The following is a 14,416-nucleotide window of genomic DNA, read 5'->3' on the forward strand; positions in this document are numbered from 1 at the left end:
TTGGAGTTTGTTTGACCTCTCAAAGATTTCTTCCTAATATCCCCCTGCGGAGCACAGGGCAAATGGCAGATTGTTCAGCAGACTCTCAATCGCCTACTGGATCTCGGAGCAGTGAAGCAGGTACCTCCGGAACACTGGAGGAGGGGGAGGTACTCCATCTACTTTGTGGTCCCAAAGAAGGAGGGATCCTTCCGACCAATTTTGGATCTCAAGAAGGTAAACAAGTATCTCAAGGTGCCGCATTTTTGTATGGAAACTCTGTGTTCTGTCATCGCAGTGGTCCGCAAGGGTGAGTTTATGGCTTCGCTGGATCTGAAGGAAGCATTCTTGCACATTCCCATTCGCAAGATCAGCAAACGTTTCTTTGCTTCATGGTCCTGGGAATGCATTACCAATTCTGCACTCTGCCATTCGGTCTCACTACCGCCCCCCCCCCCCCCCCCCCCCCGTACGTTCACAAAGGGCATGGTATTTGTAGCTGCGGCCCTACGGAGACCAGGCCTTCTCATGCATCCCTCCTGGACGATTAGCTCATCAGAGCAAAGTCGAGGGATCGCTGGGTGGAAGCTATCCACAAGTTGGCCAGTCTCTCGGAATCGCTCGGCTGGGTGATCAATCAGCCCAAGAGCAACTTTGTCCCTTCTCAGATGATGGATTTTCTGGGAGTCCGATTCAATACCGCTGTCGGGAAAGTTTTTCTCCTGCCGGACCGAATGAACAAATTAATGGAGCAAGTTTTTCGCTTGTTGTCGCTCCCACTGCCAAGACCTGGGACTACCTTCAAGTCCTTGGCTCGATGGCATTTACTCTGGAGGTGGTTCCCTGGGCTTTGGCTCATATGAGACCATTACAATGAGCGTTACTTTCCCGGTGGGATCCCAAGTCGGAGGAGTTTCAGTTCCTTCTGCCACTTACCAATTACGCCAGGTCCAGTCTTGGGTGGTGGCTTTGCCTGCACAACTTGTCTCGAGGGGTGGATCTGGAAGTTCCGAACTGGATAGTGGTGACCACGGATGCTAGTCTCTCCGGCTGGGGAGCTGTCTGCCAGTATCATTCAGTACAGGGCAGCTGGTCCCGGGAGGAATCCGGATGGTCTATCAATCATCTGGAGACCAAAGCGGTTTGCCTGGTTTTGCAACACTTTCTCCCGTGCCTACGCAATCAGGCGGTTTGCGTCCTGTCCAACAATGCAACGATGGTGGCCTACATCAACTGTCAAGGAGGCACTAGAAGTCAAGCCATAGCCGAAGAGGCGGAGCTGCTCATGGCTTGGGCGGAGCAAAATCTTGCGATGCTGGTGGCATCTCACATCGCTGGGAAGGACAACATACAAGTGGATTTCCTAAGTCAGAAGCGCATAGATCCAGGAGAGTGGGAGCTTTCGGACCGAGCAATGGATCTCATTTCTCGCAGGTGGGGGACTCCCCACATGGACTTGATGGCGACGTGGGACAATGCCAAGGCTCCTCGCTTCTTCAGTCGCAGGAGAGATCATGGCGCAGAGGGGGTCTATGCTCTAGTACTTCCCTGGCCAACCTCAGTTCTCCTGTGCGTGTTCTCATCCTTGGCCTCTGGTGGGCCAAGTTTTCGCAGGATAGAGGTTCACCCAGGGAGCGTGATCCTAGTGGTTCCTGAATGGCCCCGGCGTCCGTGGTTTGCAGATCTAGTCAATCTGGCGGTGGACGGGCCCCTACGACTCGGGCATCTTCCACATCTTCTTCATCAAGGCCCTATATTTTTCGACCAGGCAGATTACTTTTGTCTAGCGGCCTGGCTTTTGAAAGGAGGAGATTGAGGAAGAAAGGGTACTCAGAGGAGGTTATCACTACACTGCTGCAAGCTAGAAAAACCGTCAACCTCTCTCTCATATGTCAGGGTGTGGGAGAGTCTTTGAGATGTGGTGTCGTAAGCGAGAGATTCTTCCCAGACACGCTACTATTGCTCAGATTTTAAGTTTTTTGCAAAATGGATTAGCCAAGGGCTTGTCTTTAAATTCCCTCCAGGTACAGGTATCTGCCCTAGGCACTCTGGTTGGCAGCTCGGTGCGTCACATCTGGATGTGGTGCGTTTCCTCAGAGGAGTACAGCACTTGAAGCCCCCTGTCTGTCCTGTATGTCCGTTGTGGAGTCCTAATTTGGTACTTCGTGTCTTGTGCGATCGGCCATTTGAACCCATTAAGAATGCAGTGTTAAAGGACCTCACGTTGAAAATGGTGTTTTTGGTGGCTATTTGCTCAGCTCGCAGAGTTTGAGTTACAGACTCTTTCTTGTAGGGAACCTTTTTTGAGAATTTCTGATTCGGGGGTTTCTTTTCGAACAGTCCCGTCTTTTTTTTGCCAAAGGTGGTCTCATCTTTTCATTTAAGTCAGTCAGTTGAGCTTCCAGCTTTTCCCAATTTGTCGGACGACGTCCCGCATGCAAGAGAGCTTTGTCGTTTAGATGTCCGATCTTTGTTACACTATTTGGAAGTCACAAATTCTTTCAGACTATCAGATCATTTATTTGTCCTTTGGAGCGGTCCCAGGAGAGGTCAGAAACCTTCTAAGACAACGATTGCATGCTGGTTGAAAGAAGCCATTTCGTCCGCATACATTTGTAAAGGTCAACCCGTTCCTGAGGGCCTGAAAGCCCATTCTATTCCCTCTCAAGCGGCTTCTTGGGCCGAATGCCAGTTGGTGTCACCTCAGGAGATTTGTAGAGCTGCTACTTGGAGTCTCTCCACACATATGCTTGCCACTACTGCTTGGACATTCAGGCTCCAGAAAGCTGCAATTTTGGCAGTGGCGTATTGCTAGCAGGTCTTGCAAGGTCCCACTCGGTTTAGGGAAGCTTTGGTACATCCCACAGTCTGGACTGATCCAGGTACGAACAGGGAAAATAAAATTGGTTCTTCCCTGATAATTTTCATTCCTGTAGTACCACGGATCAGTCCAGACACCCGCCCCAGGATTAGGAGTGGGTAGCATTGGGTGTTGGTATTTCAAGAGTCCTCGCGCGCATATTCAGGTTATTTTATTGCAGCACACTAAGAACGCTACAGGTTGTTTTTCAATGTTATACGTTTATTATTGCAGTTCTGTTATTGCTTGATTCATTGCTAGTATGGTTAATTATTATTCTGCTTGGTTAATCTATATACTGAAGGGATGCAGGAGGCACACCAGGTTAAGTGAGGGTGCCTGGCAAGTTTTTCTCTGTCTCCATCTGCTGGAAGGGAGGCATAACCCACGGTCTTGACTGATCCATGATACTACAGGAACGAAAATTATTAGGTAAGAACCAATTTTCTTTTTCTGTCCTCAAGAAGTGGCAGGCCTGCCTCCTAGTCATGTAGTGTGGGTGGCCAGTGTAACACCCATTTTTAGAAAGGGCTCCACATGTGATCTGGGAAACTACAGACTAGGTGGTGCTGGGAAACATGGTAGAAGCTATTCTGAAGAACAAAATTACTGGTTATGTGGATAGAAACATAATGGGGAAGATCTAACATGGATTTAGTAATAGGAAGTCTTACTCTGCAGATTTGTTGGATATTTTTTAAAGGGGTTAAATATGTGGATAAGGGTCAGTTGATAATATATCTGGATTTTCAGAAGGCATTTGACAAAGGCCAACATAAGAGACTCATCAGAAAATTAGTGTCATGAGATAGAAGGCAATCTCCTATTGTGGACTGATAACTGGCTAAAGGATAAGAAATGGAGAGTAGGATTGATTGGTCGTTTCTCTCAATGGATAAAGGTAAATAGTGGAGTGACCCAGGGATCTGTACTGGAACCACTATTTTTTAAATATATTTTTTAAATGGTCTGGGAAAAGGAATAAGTGAAGTGATCAAATTTGCAGATGATACCAAATTATCCAAAGCTGTTACATTACAGCCTGATTGTGAGGAATTGCAAGAGGATGTGTGAGACTGGGGATCGGATTCTAAATGGGAGACCGAATTTAATGTAGACAAGTGCAAAGTGATGTATATAGTGAAGAAAATTCAAAATATAGGTAAATGATGCTGTGCTGTATATTGAGGATCTTGAAATCATTATGGACAGTACTTTGAAATCCTTGGCCCAATGTGCGGGCTGGTCAAAAAGATATAGTTGCGATGGAGAAGGTACAGAGAAGGGCGACCAAAATGATAAAGGGAATGGAACAGCTCCCCTATGAGGAAAGACTAAAGAGGTTAGGACTTTTCAGCTTGGAGAAGAGACGGGGGATATGATAGAGGTGTTTAAAATCATGAGAGGTCTAGAACGGGTTACTGTGAATCAGTTATTTACTCTTTCGGATAATAGAAAGACTAGGGGGCACGCCTTGAAGTTAGCATAGGGCACATTTAAAACTAATCGGTGAAAGTTCCTTTTCACTCAACGCACAATTAACCTCTGGAATTTGTTGCCAGAGGATGTGGTTAGTGTTTAAAAAAGGATTGGATAAGTTCTTGGACGAGAAGTCCATTACCTGCTATTAATTAAGTTGACTTAAAAATAGCCACTGCTATTACTAGCAACGGTAACATGGAATAGACGTAGTTTTTGGGTACTTGCCAGGTTCTTATGACTGGACTGGCCACTGTTGGAAACAGGATGCTGGGCTTTATGGACCCTTGGTCTGACCCAGTATGGCATGTTCTTATGTTCTCCTTTCTAGGATATATTGCTTCCCTGTCAATATGTGGTTGATTGTACCTTCAGTATTGTGTAAAGTCTGATCGCCCTTATCTCAAAAAAGATATAGCAGAACTAGAAAAGGTGAAGAAAAGGGTGACCAAAATGATAAAGGGAATGGAACATCTCTCTTATGAGGAAATGTTAATCAGATTAAGGCTCCTCAACATGGAGAACAGATGGCTGAGAAGAGAAATGATAAAGGTCTATTAAATCTTGAGTGGGCTGGAACAGGTAAATGGAGAATGTTTATTTACCCTTTCAAATAGTACTTGGACTAGGGGACACTCCATGAAGCTAGTATGGGGTACATTTAAAACAAATTGGAGAAAGTATTTTTTCATTCTCTACACAAACTGTGGAATTTGTTACCAGAGGACATGATGAAAGCAATTAGCAAAGCTAGGCTTAAAAAGAGTTTGAACAAATTCTTGGAGCCTTGTAGACTTGGGAAAGCGACTGCTTATCAATGGTTATGAGTAAGAGGGAATGGGTCTGTTCTTTGGGATTCTGCTGGGTATTTGTGACCTGGATTGGCCCCTGTCAGAGATAGGGAACTGAGCGTGATGGACCTTTGGTCTGACCCAGTATGAAATCTCTTATGTTTTTATGGTCTCTTCAACACCCTTCTCTCTCATTCAGACTCCTCCCGCCGCATGACGCACCACGCCCGTGATTCCATGCCTCCTTCCCGGCCGGCGCCAAGGCAGGGAGAGATGCCACCATCGTGGGGTGGAGAGGAGGAAAAGCAAGCTGCAGCCACAGGGAGGAGGAGGAGGTGGAGGTGGAGGAGGAGAGAGCCCTCGGAAGCGGGAGAGTCATAATGCTCCTAATGTCTTCAGTTCAGGTATGGGACATTCCAAGCAGGGATTTTTTTTTAATGTAGTGCACAAATCCAGCTGAGTTAGAGAGACAAGGCAGAGGATTAAATTGTTGGCAATTTAATACAGGCTGTCAGATCCCTTTCAGCTTGTGTTATGTGCACTAAACCTGTGTTTTAAAGTTGAGTTGTTAATAAACCAGATTCTGTACAACCTTTTCAGTTTAATGGCTGGTGGAGGCTCACAGCTCTTGTTATGTACTACCCTAACACATAACACCTCAGATAATATAAGAGCTTGTCTGCTTATGTTGCGAAGTGCTTTTAATCTGCCACCACAAGTCTCCTACCCTATTGTTAATATGGCATGTTTTATTCATGACTATCGAGCAAAATTCCAAATCAACCAAATCCAAAGAAGTAGGACCTGCAGTTTGAAACTGCCCCCCTGCTAGAGATGTCTCGTGCACAAGCTATGCTGATTGGATTTTGAAAATGGCTAGAGTAAAGAAAAGCAGGGACCCCCCCCCCCTTTTTTTTTTTTGTATAATGAGTAAAATAGTACTAAAGAGTCCAACATTCCAAATCAAACCAACACTCAACATAAGCAAGTTGCAACTGGCTGCTTTGATTGCACAGAGATATTACATGAAGAATTTTAAATGCATGAGAAAAATATTGAAACAAAAGTTATTCTCATTGAGCCAGTGGGACACATGATTATAATGTGAATATTGATGTACACCAAATTGATGGTGGAATTCAGCTTGATTATGAATGTCTCTATATTGCTCATTGTTTGTGCTGTTGCTTTATATTGTTGAGCATTGCTTTGGTTTGGAATTTTGATTGAGTCATGAGTAAAACATGCATATTAACAATAGGGTAGGAGTCTTGTGGTGGCAGGTTAAAAGCACTTACAGCATAAGCAGACAAGCTCTTGGATTAGCTGAATAGCCTTTCCTTCCATTTCCAGTGCTACTGAGACCTCTCAATGATTTCTCTTAAGCAGCCTGTATTCTCTAGGCTTTGCTCTTGAAAGTTGCCAGTGGTCTAAAGACCACAAAGTTAATTTTATCTCCAAAGGATGTTAGAGTACCCTTCTGTATGTCAGTGCCTTGGCTCTCTCCTCATTCATTCTGGTGCATTTTGATGGGTTGAAAATCTTGGCTTCAGGCACTTAAGGATGATGTGTCACCATTGCACTGTTAACAATTTGTCCACAGACGTAAAATACATTGCAGCCGCCTTACATAAATAACCACTAATGAAAGATGTCAGTGCAATAGAATACTGAACTCAGGCAAAATGGTTAAACTGGTACAATTCTGTACAAAGGTCAGAGCAGTTTGTGTGGTCAGAATATGGGAAATCAATAAGATTAAGTTTTTTGGGGTTTTTGTTTTTCTTTAAAAGACCGTGGATGCTCTTTCTTGACTCACAAAGAAGCAGCAGTTATGTGTGAGGAATTTTCATGGGTTGTCACGAAAGACTTCTTAAGTCTTTCGTGACAACCCATGAAAAGCCACGAAAGACTTCTTAAGTAGTTTGAAATCTTTGAATTAAAGAATAGACATTTTCTTTTGCTGTTCTTGATGTTAGGAGTGGTCATATTGAATATTATCGTCACGATCTGTTCCTGAACATACTCAAATCAGTCCAGACCAGTAGGTTGTGCATTCCTACCAGCAGATGGAGTCAGAGAACAAGAACTTTGGGCACTGCTACTTAAGGAGAGTGCCATCTGCAGCCCCTCTGACTCCAGCAGATGGTAGAGATGCAAACCTGCAGTCTGTTAAAAAAAAACAAAAAGAGGTTATTAGGGAAAGGTTTTTTTCCTAGGATAGGCTAGTTTGTAGTTAGTTGTGTGCTTCCTGAGGCACCTTCGTGGGCCATCCCTCAGTTGAAGCCGGGCGTCCGGGGGGGTTGGATACTCCTGCCTGCGTCTTGCCCGTATCAGTGCCAGTGTCTCGATAGCCAGGGGCTCCTGGTTTCCTCGAGCACTGAGGAGGCTCCTCTCACTCCTTCCTCAGACTCCAACTCTGTCAGATTAAAGTTTTCTTTAAAAAAAAAAATAAAAAATCTGAAAGAAAGGAAGGAAGAAGCCTTTCAAGGTAGGAGTTCATTTGGGGGACAGGCCATGCCATTTCGTCGGCAGGCCAGCTGGAGTGGTGAGCTTAACCCCGCGGTTCCGGGTAGGTCGGCCGGGGTTAGGCCTTCGCACGTGTGTGAGGCCTCTTTTTATTTTCGCCCAGCAGCTCTCCTCACAGCAATTTCGCGCCTGCAGGGAGTTTTTCTATTTTTAGCTTCTGCAGTCGCTCAAAGGTTTTCTGACTGGAATTTTTTTCTCAATGGCACCCTGGCCTAAGTTGGGAACCTGCCGCACATGTGGGGCGTCAGGGCAGGCCATAAATGCTAGTTCCCTGTGTTCTGCCTGTTCTTCAGGGCAAGAGGGAACTTCCTTGGGGGGAGCAGCAAGCAGGCAAGGGCTCCGGGCTTCGGTCCTTCTCGGTGGGGGAGGGTAACTCTTGGCGGCTGCCGAGGGAGGAGGAGGCCCTCCCATACTTTCTCCAGTGGACCAAATTCCCGCGTTTGGGGATGACCCTGGCCACCGAACCCTCGTGGGGGGGGGGGATGTTGATTCAGGGGAGTTTTGCCCTGAGTTTGTGCCAGACCTGGAGGAGCTGAGGCAGACAGACAGGTATATAGATGAGACCTTCAGGGACATAGTAGCCAAGTCCCAACTTCAGACTGGCAGCCCTGGTGCTGCCTTGGAGGAAGAAGGACTCATGATTGGAGAGCATCAACCTGGTGCACCAGGAAAGGATCCTGTAGCAAGGACCTGCTCTCCAGGTGATGCATTGTCCTTTCGCACCGAGGATATCTCCCCAAGGCCTACTGCCCAGGAGGGAAGGGTTAGGTCGGCTGTCATAGTTGGAGATTTGATTATTAGGAATGTAGACAGCTGGGTGGCTGGTGGGCGTGAGGATCGCCTGGTAACATGCCTACCTGGTGCGAAGGTGGAGGACCTCACGTGTCACCTAGATAGGATTTTAGACAGTGCTGGGGAGGAGTCGGCTGTCATGGTACATTTGGCACCAACAACATAGGAAAATGTGGGAGGGAGGTTCTACAAGCCAAATTTAGGCTCTTAAGTAGAAAGCTTAAATCCAGAAACTCCAGGGTAGCATTCTCTGAAATGCTCCCTGTTTCACACGCAGGTCACCAGAGGCAGGCAGAGCTCCAGAGTCTCAATGCATGGATGAGACGATGGTGCAAGTAAGAGGGATTCAGTTTTGTTAGGAACTGGGGAACCTTTTGGGGAAGGGGGAAGTCTTTTCCGAAGGGATGGGCTCCACCTTAACCAGGGTGGAACCAGACTGCTGGCGCTAACCTTTAAAAACGAGAGAGAGCAGCTTTTAAACTAGAACAAAGGGGAAAGGTGACAATCGCTCAGCAGCACATGGTTCGGAGGGAGGTATCTTCAAAGGATACTAATGATGCATTAGAAATAGGGCATCCCGATAGTGGAGTTCCATTAATAAGAAAAGTAGTCCAAGTGCCTGTAACTAAAAACTCACCAGAGCTAAAAAATTCTAACTTATCCCTATCAATTAAAAAACAGAATGAAAATACAAACAAAAAAACTTTGAAATGTTTGTATGCTAATGCCAGAAGTCTAAGAAGTAAGATGGTAGAATTAGAATGTATAGCAGTGAATGATGACATAGACTTAATTGGCATCTCAGAGACATGGTAGGAGGAGGACAACCAATGGGACAGTGCTATACCGGAGTACAAATTATATCGCAATGACAGAGAGGAGCACTCGGAAGGTGGTGTGGTGCTTTATGTCTGGGACGGCATAGAGTCCAACAGGATAAACATCCTGCATGAGACTAAATGCATAATTGAATCTTTATGGGTAGAAATCCCTTGTGTGTTGGGGAAGACTATAGTGATAGGAGTATACTACTGTCCACCTGGTCAAGATGGTGAGACTGATATGAAATGCTTAGAGAAATTAGGGAAGCTAACCAAATTGGTAGTGCGGTAATAATGGGAGACTTCAATTACCCCAATATTGACTGGGTAAATGTATCATCGGGACACGCTAGAGAGATAAAGTTCCTGGATGGAATAAATGACATTTTTATGGAGCAATTGGTTCAGGAACTGACAAGAGAGGGAGCAATTTTAGATCTAATTCTCAGTGGAGCACAGGATTTGGTGAGAGAGGTAACTGTGGTGGGGCCGCTTGGCAATAGTGATCATAATATGATCAAATTTGAATTAATGACTGGAAGGGGGGACAGTAAGCAAATCCACGGCTCTCGTGCTAAACTTTCAAAAGGGAAACTTTGATAAAATGAGAAAAATAGTTAGAAAAAAACTGAAAGAAGCAGCTACAAAGGTAAAAAGTGTGCAAGAGGCGTGGTCATTGTTAAAAAAAAAAAAAAACCATCCTAGAAGCACAGTCCAGATGTATTCCACACATTAAAAAAGGTGGAAAGAAGGCAAAACGATTACCGGCAAGGTTAAAAGGGGAGGTGAAAGAAACTATTTTAGCCAAAAGATCTTCATTCAAAAATTGGAAGAAGGATCCATCAGAAGAAAATAAGATAGGGGTAGATTTTCAGACGAGCGCGAACAGCCTACTTTTGTTTGCGCTCCAGGCGCAAACAAAAGTACGCTGGATTTTAGTAGATACGCGCGGAGCCGCGCGTATCCACTAAAATCCTGGATCGGCGCGCGCAAGGCTATCGATTTTGTATAGCCTGCGCGCGCCGAGCCGCGCTGCCTCCCCCCGTTCCCTCCAAGGCCGCTCCGAAATCGGAGGCGGCCTCGGAGGGAACTTTCCTTTGCCCTCCCCTCACCTTACCCTCCCTTCCCCTACCTAACCCACCCCCCCGGCCCTGTCTACACCCCCCCCTTACCTTTGTCGGGGGATTTACGCCTCCCGGAGGGAGACGTAAATCCCCGCGCGCCAGCGGGCCTGCTGCGCGCCGGGCCGCGACCTGGGGGCGGGTACGGAGGGCGCGGCCACGCCCCCGGGCCGTAGCCACGCCCCGTACCCGCCCCCAAAACGCTGCCGACACGCCCCCGCAACGCCGCGCGCTCCGGCCCCGCCCCCCGACACGCCTCCCGACACGCCCACTCCGAAACCCCCGGGACTTACGCGAGTCCCGGGGCTCTGCGCGCGCCGGGAGGCCTATGTAAAATAGGCTTCCCGGCGCGCAGGGCCCTGCTCGCGTAAATCCGCCCGGTTTTGGGCGGATTTACGCGAGCAGGGCTCTGAAAATCCGCCCCATAATGCATAAGCGTTGGCAAGTTAAATGTAAGACATTGATAAGACAGGCTAAAAGAGAATTGGAAAAGAAGTTGGCTGTAGAGGCAAAAGCTCACAGTAAAAACTTTAAAAAATATATCCGAAGCAGAAAGCCTGTGAGGGAGTCAGTTGGACCGTTAGATGATCGAGTGTTAAAGGGGCACTTAGAGAAGATAAGGCCATCGCGGAAAGATTAAATGATTTCTTTGCTTCGGTGTTTACTGAAGAGGATGTTGGGGAGGTAACCGTACTGGAGAAGGTTTTCATGGGTAATGATTCAGATGGACTGAACCAAATCACGGTGAACCTAGAAGATGTGATAGGCCTGATTGACAAACTGAAGAGTAGTAAATCACCTGTACCAGATGGTATACACCCCAGAGTTCTGAAGGAACTCAAAAATGAAATTTCAGACCTATTAGTAAAAATTTGTAACTTATCATTAAAATCATCCATTGTATCTGAAGACTGGAGGATAGCTAATGTAACCCCAATATTTAAAAAGGGCTCCAGGGGCAATCCGGGAAACTACAGACCGGTTAGCCTGACGTCAGTTCCAGGAAAAATAGTGGAAAGTGTTCTAAACATCAAAATCACAGAACATATAGAAAGACATGGTTTAATGGAACAAAGTCAGCATGGCTTTACCCAAGGCAAGTCTTGCCTCACAATTCTGCTTCACTTTTTTGAAGGAGTTAATAAACATGTGGATAAAGGTGAACTGGTAGATGTAGTGTACTTGGATTTTCAGAAGGCGTTTGACAAAGTTCCTCATGAGAGGCTTCTAGGAAAAGTAAAAATTCATTGGATAGGTGGTGTTGTCCTTTTGTGGATTACAAACTGGCGAAAAGACAGGAAACAGAGAGTAGGATTAAATGGACAATTTTCTCAGTGGAAGGGAGTGGGCAGTGGAGTGCCTCAGGGATCTGTATTGGGACCCTTACTTTTCAATATATTTATAAATGATCTGGAAAGAAATACGACGAGTGAGGTAATCAAATTTGCAGATGACACAAAATTGTTCAGAGTAGTTAAATCACAAGCAGATTGTGATAAATTGCAGGAAGACCTCGTGAGACTGGAAAATTGGGTATCGAAATGGCAGAGGAAATTTAATGTGGAAGGTGATGCATATAGGGAAAAATAACCCATGCTATAGTTACACAATGTTAGGTTCCACCCAAGAAAGAGATCTAGGCGTCATAGTGGCCACAGCACATTGAAATCGTCTGTACACTGTGCTGTGGCAGTCAAAAAAGCAAACAGAATGTTGGGAATTATTAGAAAGGGAATGGTGAATAAAACGGAAAATGTCATAATGCCTCTGTATCGCTCCATGGTGAAGACCGTACCTTGAATACTGTGTACAATTCTGGTTGCCGCATCTCAAAAAAGATATAGTTACGATGGAGAAGGTACAGAGAAGGGCAACCAAAATGATAAGGGGAATGGAACAGCTCCCCTATGAGGAAAGATTAAAGAGGTTAGGACTTTTCAGCTTGGAGAAGAGATGGCTGAGGGGGGGATATGATAGAGGTATTTAAAATCATGAGAGGTCTAGAACAGGTAGATGTGAATCGGTTATTTACTCTTTCAGATAATAGAAGGACTAGGGGGCATTCCATGAAGTTAGCATGAGGCACATTTAAAACTAATTGAAGAAAATTCTTTTTCATTCAACACACAATTAAACTCTGGAATTTGTTGCCAGAGGATGTGGTTAGCGCAGTTAGTATAGCTGTGTTTAAAAAAGGATTGAATAAGTTCTTGGAGGAGAAGTCCATTACCTGCTATTAATTGAGTAGACTTAGAAAATAGCCACTGCTTTTACTAGCAATGGTAACATGGAATAGACTTAGTTTTTGGGTACTTGCCAGGTTCTTATGGCCTGGATTGGCCACTGTTGGAAATAGGATGCTTGGCTTGATGGACCCTTGGTCTGACCCAGTATGGCTTGTTCTTATGTTCTTATCAGGCGTAGAATAGCTTGGATACATCACACTGGTCTGGAATGATCTGGGTATGTTCAGGAAAGGAAAATTTGTTCTTACCTGCTATTTTTTGTTCCTATAATACCACAGATCAGTCCAGAGACCCGTTCCCCTTTTCAGATTCCGAAAGACTACCTTGAGAGGTGATATTTCCTGAAGAAACAATTTGGTCTTTTTGCAAATGCTCCGGTAGGGGCAATTTCCGAGGTGGTCTAGTTGGTTTTTTTGTTTGTTTGTTTGTTTTATCTGTTCCGGGCAAGAGGTTGGTGGTTAAGTTTTTGGGTTCCAACCCCCTTCGACTTTTAATAAAAGTTTGGTTTTTTTAGGCTTGGGTACAGGTCAATACTGAGGGGCTGCAGGTGGCACTCTCGTTAAGTAGCAGTGCCCAAAGTTCTTGTTCTCTGATTTTATCTGCTGGTAGGAATGCACAACCCACTGGTCTGAACTGATCTGTGGTATTACAGTAACAAAAATTAGCAGGTAAGAACCAATTTTCCTATTGCCTTTTGGGGCTAACTCTTTTTCACTTGCCCATTTTGTGTGTCTTGATGGGTTCATTGCGGAAATGTTCAGTACTGATTGGGTACAGTAATTGAGTGTTTATTTAAAAATATTTATACCGGTTTTACAAACAAAGTTTAGTCAAAACGGTGTACAATATATCAGTCAAAAAACCCTCAAAATATAAATTAAAACTCAATTAAAAATTACAAAAAATATAATAATATAAATAAACAAACTTAAAACAAAACCATAATTATTAAAAAATGAATAATAATAATACTAATCGGGTGCTATATGATTAATGTATGAAGAGTAACTGATTGATTATTTAGTGGGTGTAATTTTGAATGCAATTTGAAAGAAGTGTGTTTTAAAAGATTTTTTAAATTGTTTTGAGTTTGATATGGATCTTAATGAGTCTGGTAGTGCGTTAGTGTTAATTTTCTGTCCCCCTCCATCTGCTCACCCGCAAATCAACATGTTTTATTTGTATCTGTCTGTGTGGCTGTGGCTACCCGTAACAGTACAGTTTTGCTGTTCCTGGTGTTTCTAGATATCGGACCACCTCATCACCACCCTGGGCATAGAATGCCCCATCCTGGCATTGGTGAGCATCCTCCCTGGAGTGGGCCTCAGCACCCGGACTTTGGGCCACCGTCTCATGGATTCAATGGGCAGCCACCCCACATGCGGCGACAGGGACCCCCGCATGTTAACCATGATGACCCCAGCTTGGTCCCAAATGTGCCTTACTTTGACCTGCCTGCAGGGCTCATGGCTCCTTTAGTGAAGGTAAATAAACAAAAAAGGTGGCACCCTCTTCCTATTATTCCTCTCACTGGAGAATTCTGACTCTCCCACATCCTCCTTCCTAGGCCAAGCACATGAACAACCTCTTTTGCATTAAAAGCACATTTTTTTGGGTCTGTTTAAGGAGTCTAAAATCTTAAAGTACATTCCCTGATTGCTCTTAGTGCTATTGCAGCCCCTTGTTGACAAGACGACACATGCTGCTTTGTCTCCATTTGAGTTCCTCCTCACCCTAGCAATGTAGACACTCATTGTTCCTGGCTACTGCTGGGCTGGATTTAAGATTATGGCTACCA

The 14,416-nt window shown here is 45.1% G+C and overlaps 1 protein-coding gene across 1 annotated transcript in view; it reads left to right on the top strand.

Moving 5' to 3' along the window:
- Positions 1–14,416, top strand: part of CHERP (calcium homeostasis endoplasmic reticulum protein) — a 230,184-nt gene that overhangs the window by 159,144 nt on the left and 56,624 nt on the right. The window contains 1 exon segment of the mRNA XM_029614207.1: positions 13,864–14,102. Coding sequence (XP_029470067.1) covers positions 13,864–14,102 — 239 coding nt within the window.

This window comes from Rhinatrema bivittatum, chromosome 8, assembly GCF_901001135.1.
Source record: "Rhinatrema bivittatum chromosome 8, aRhiBiv1.1, whole genome shotgun sequence".
NCBI lineage: Eukaryota > Metazoa > Chordata > Amphibia > Gymnophiona > Rhinatrematidae > Rhinatrema > Rhinatrema bivittatum.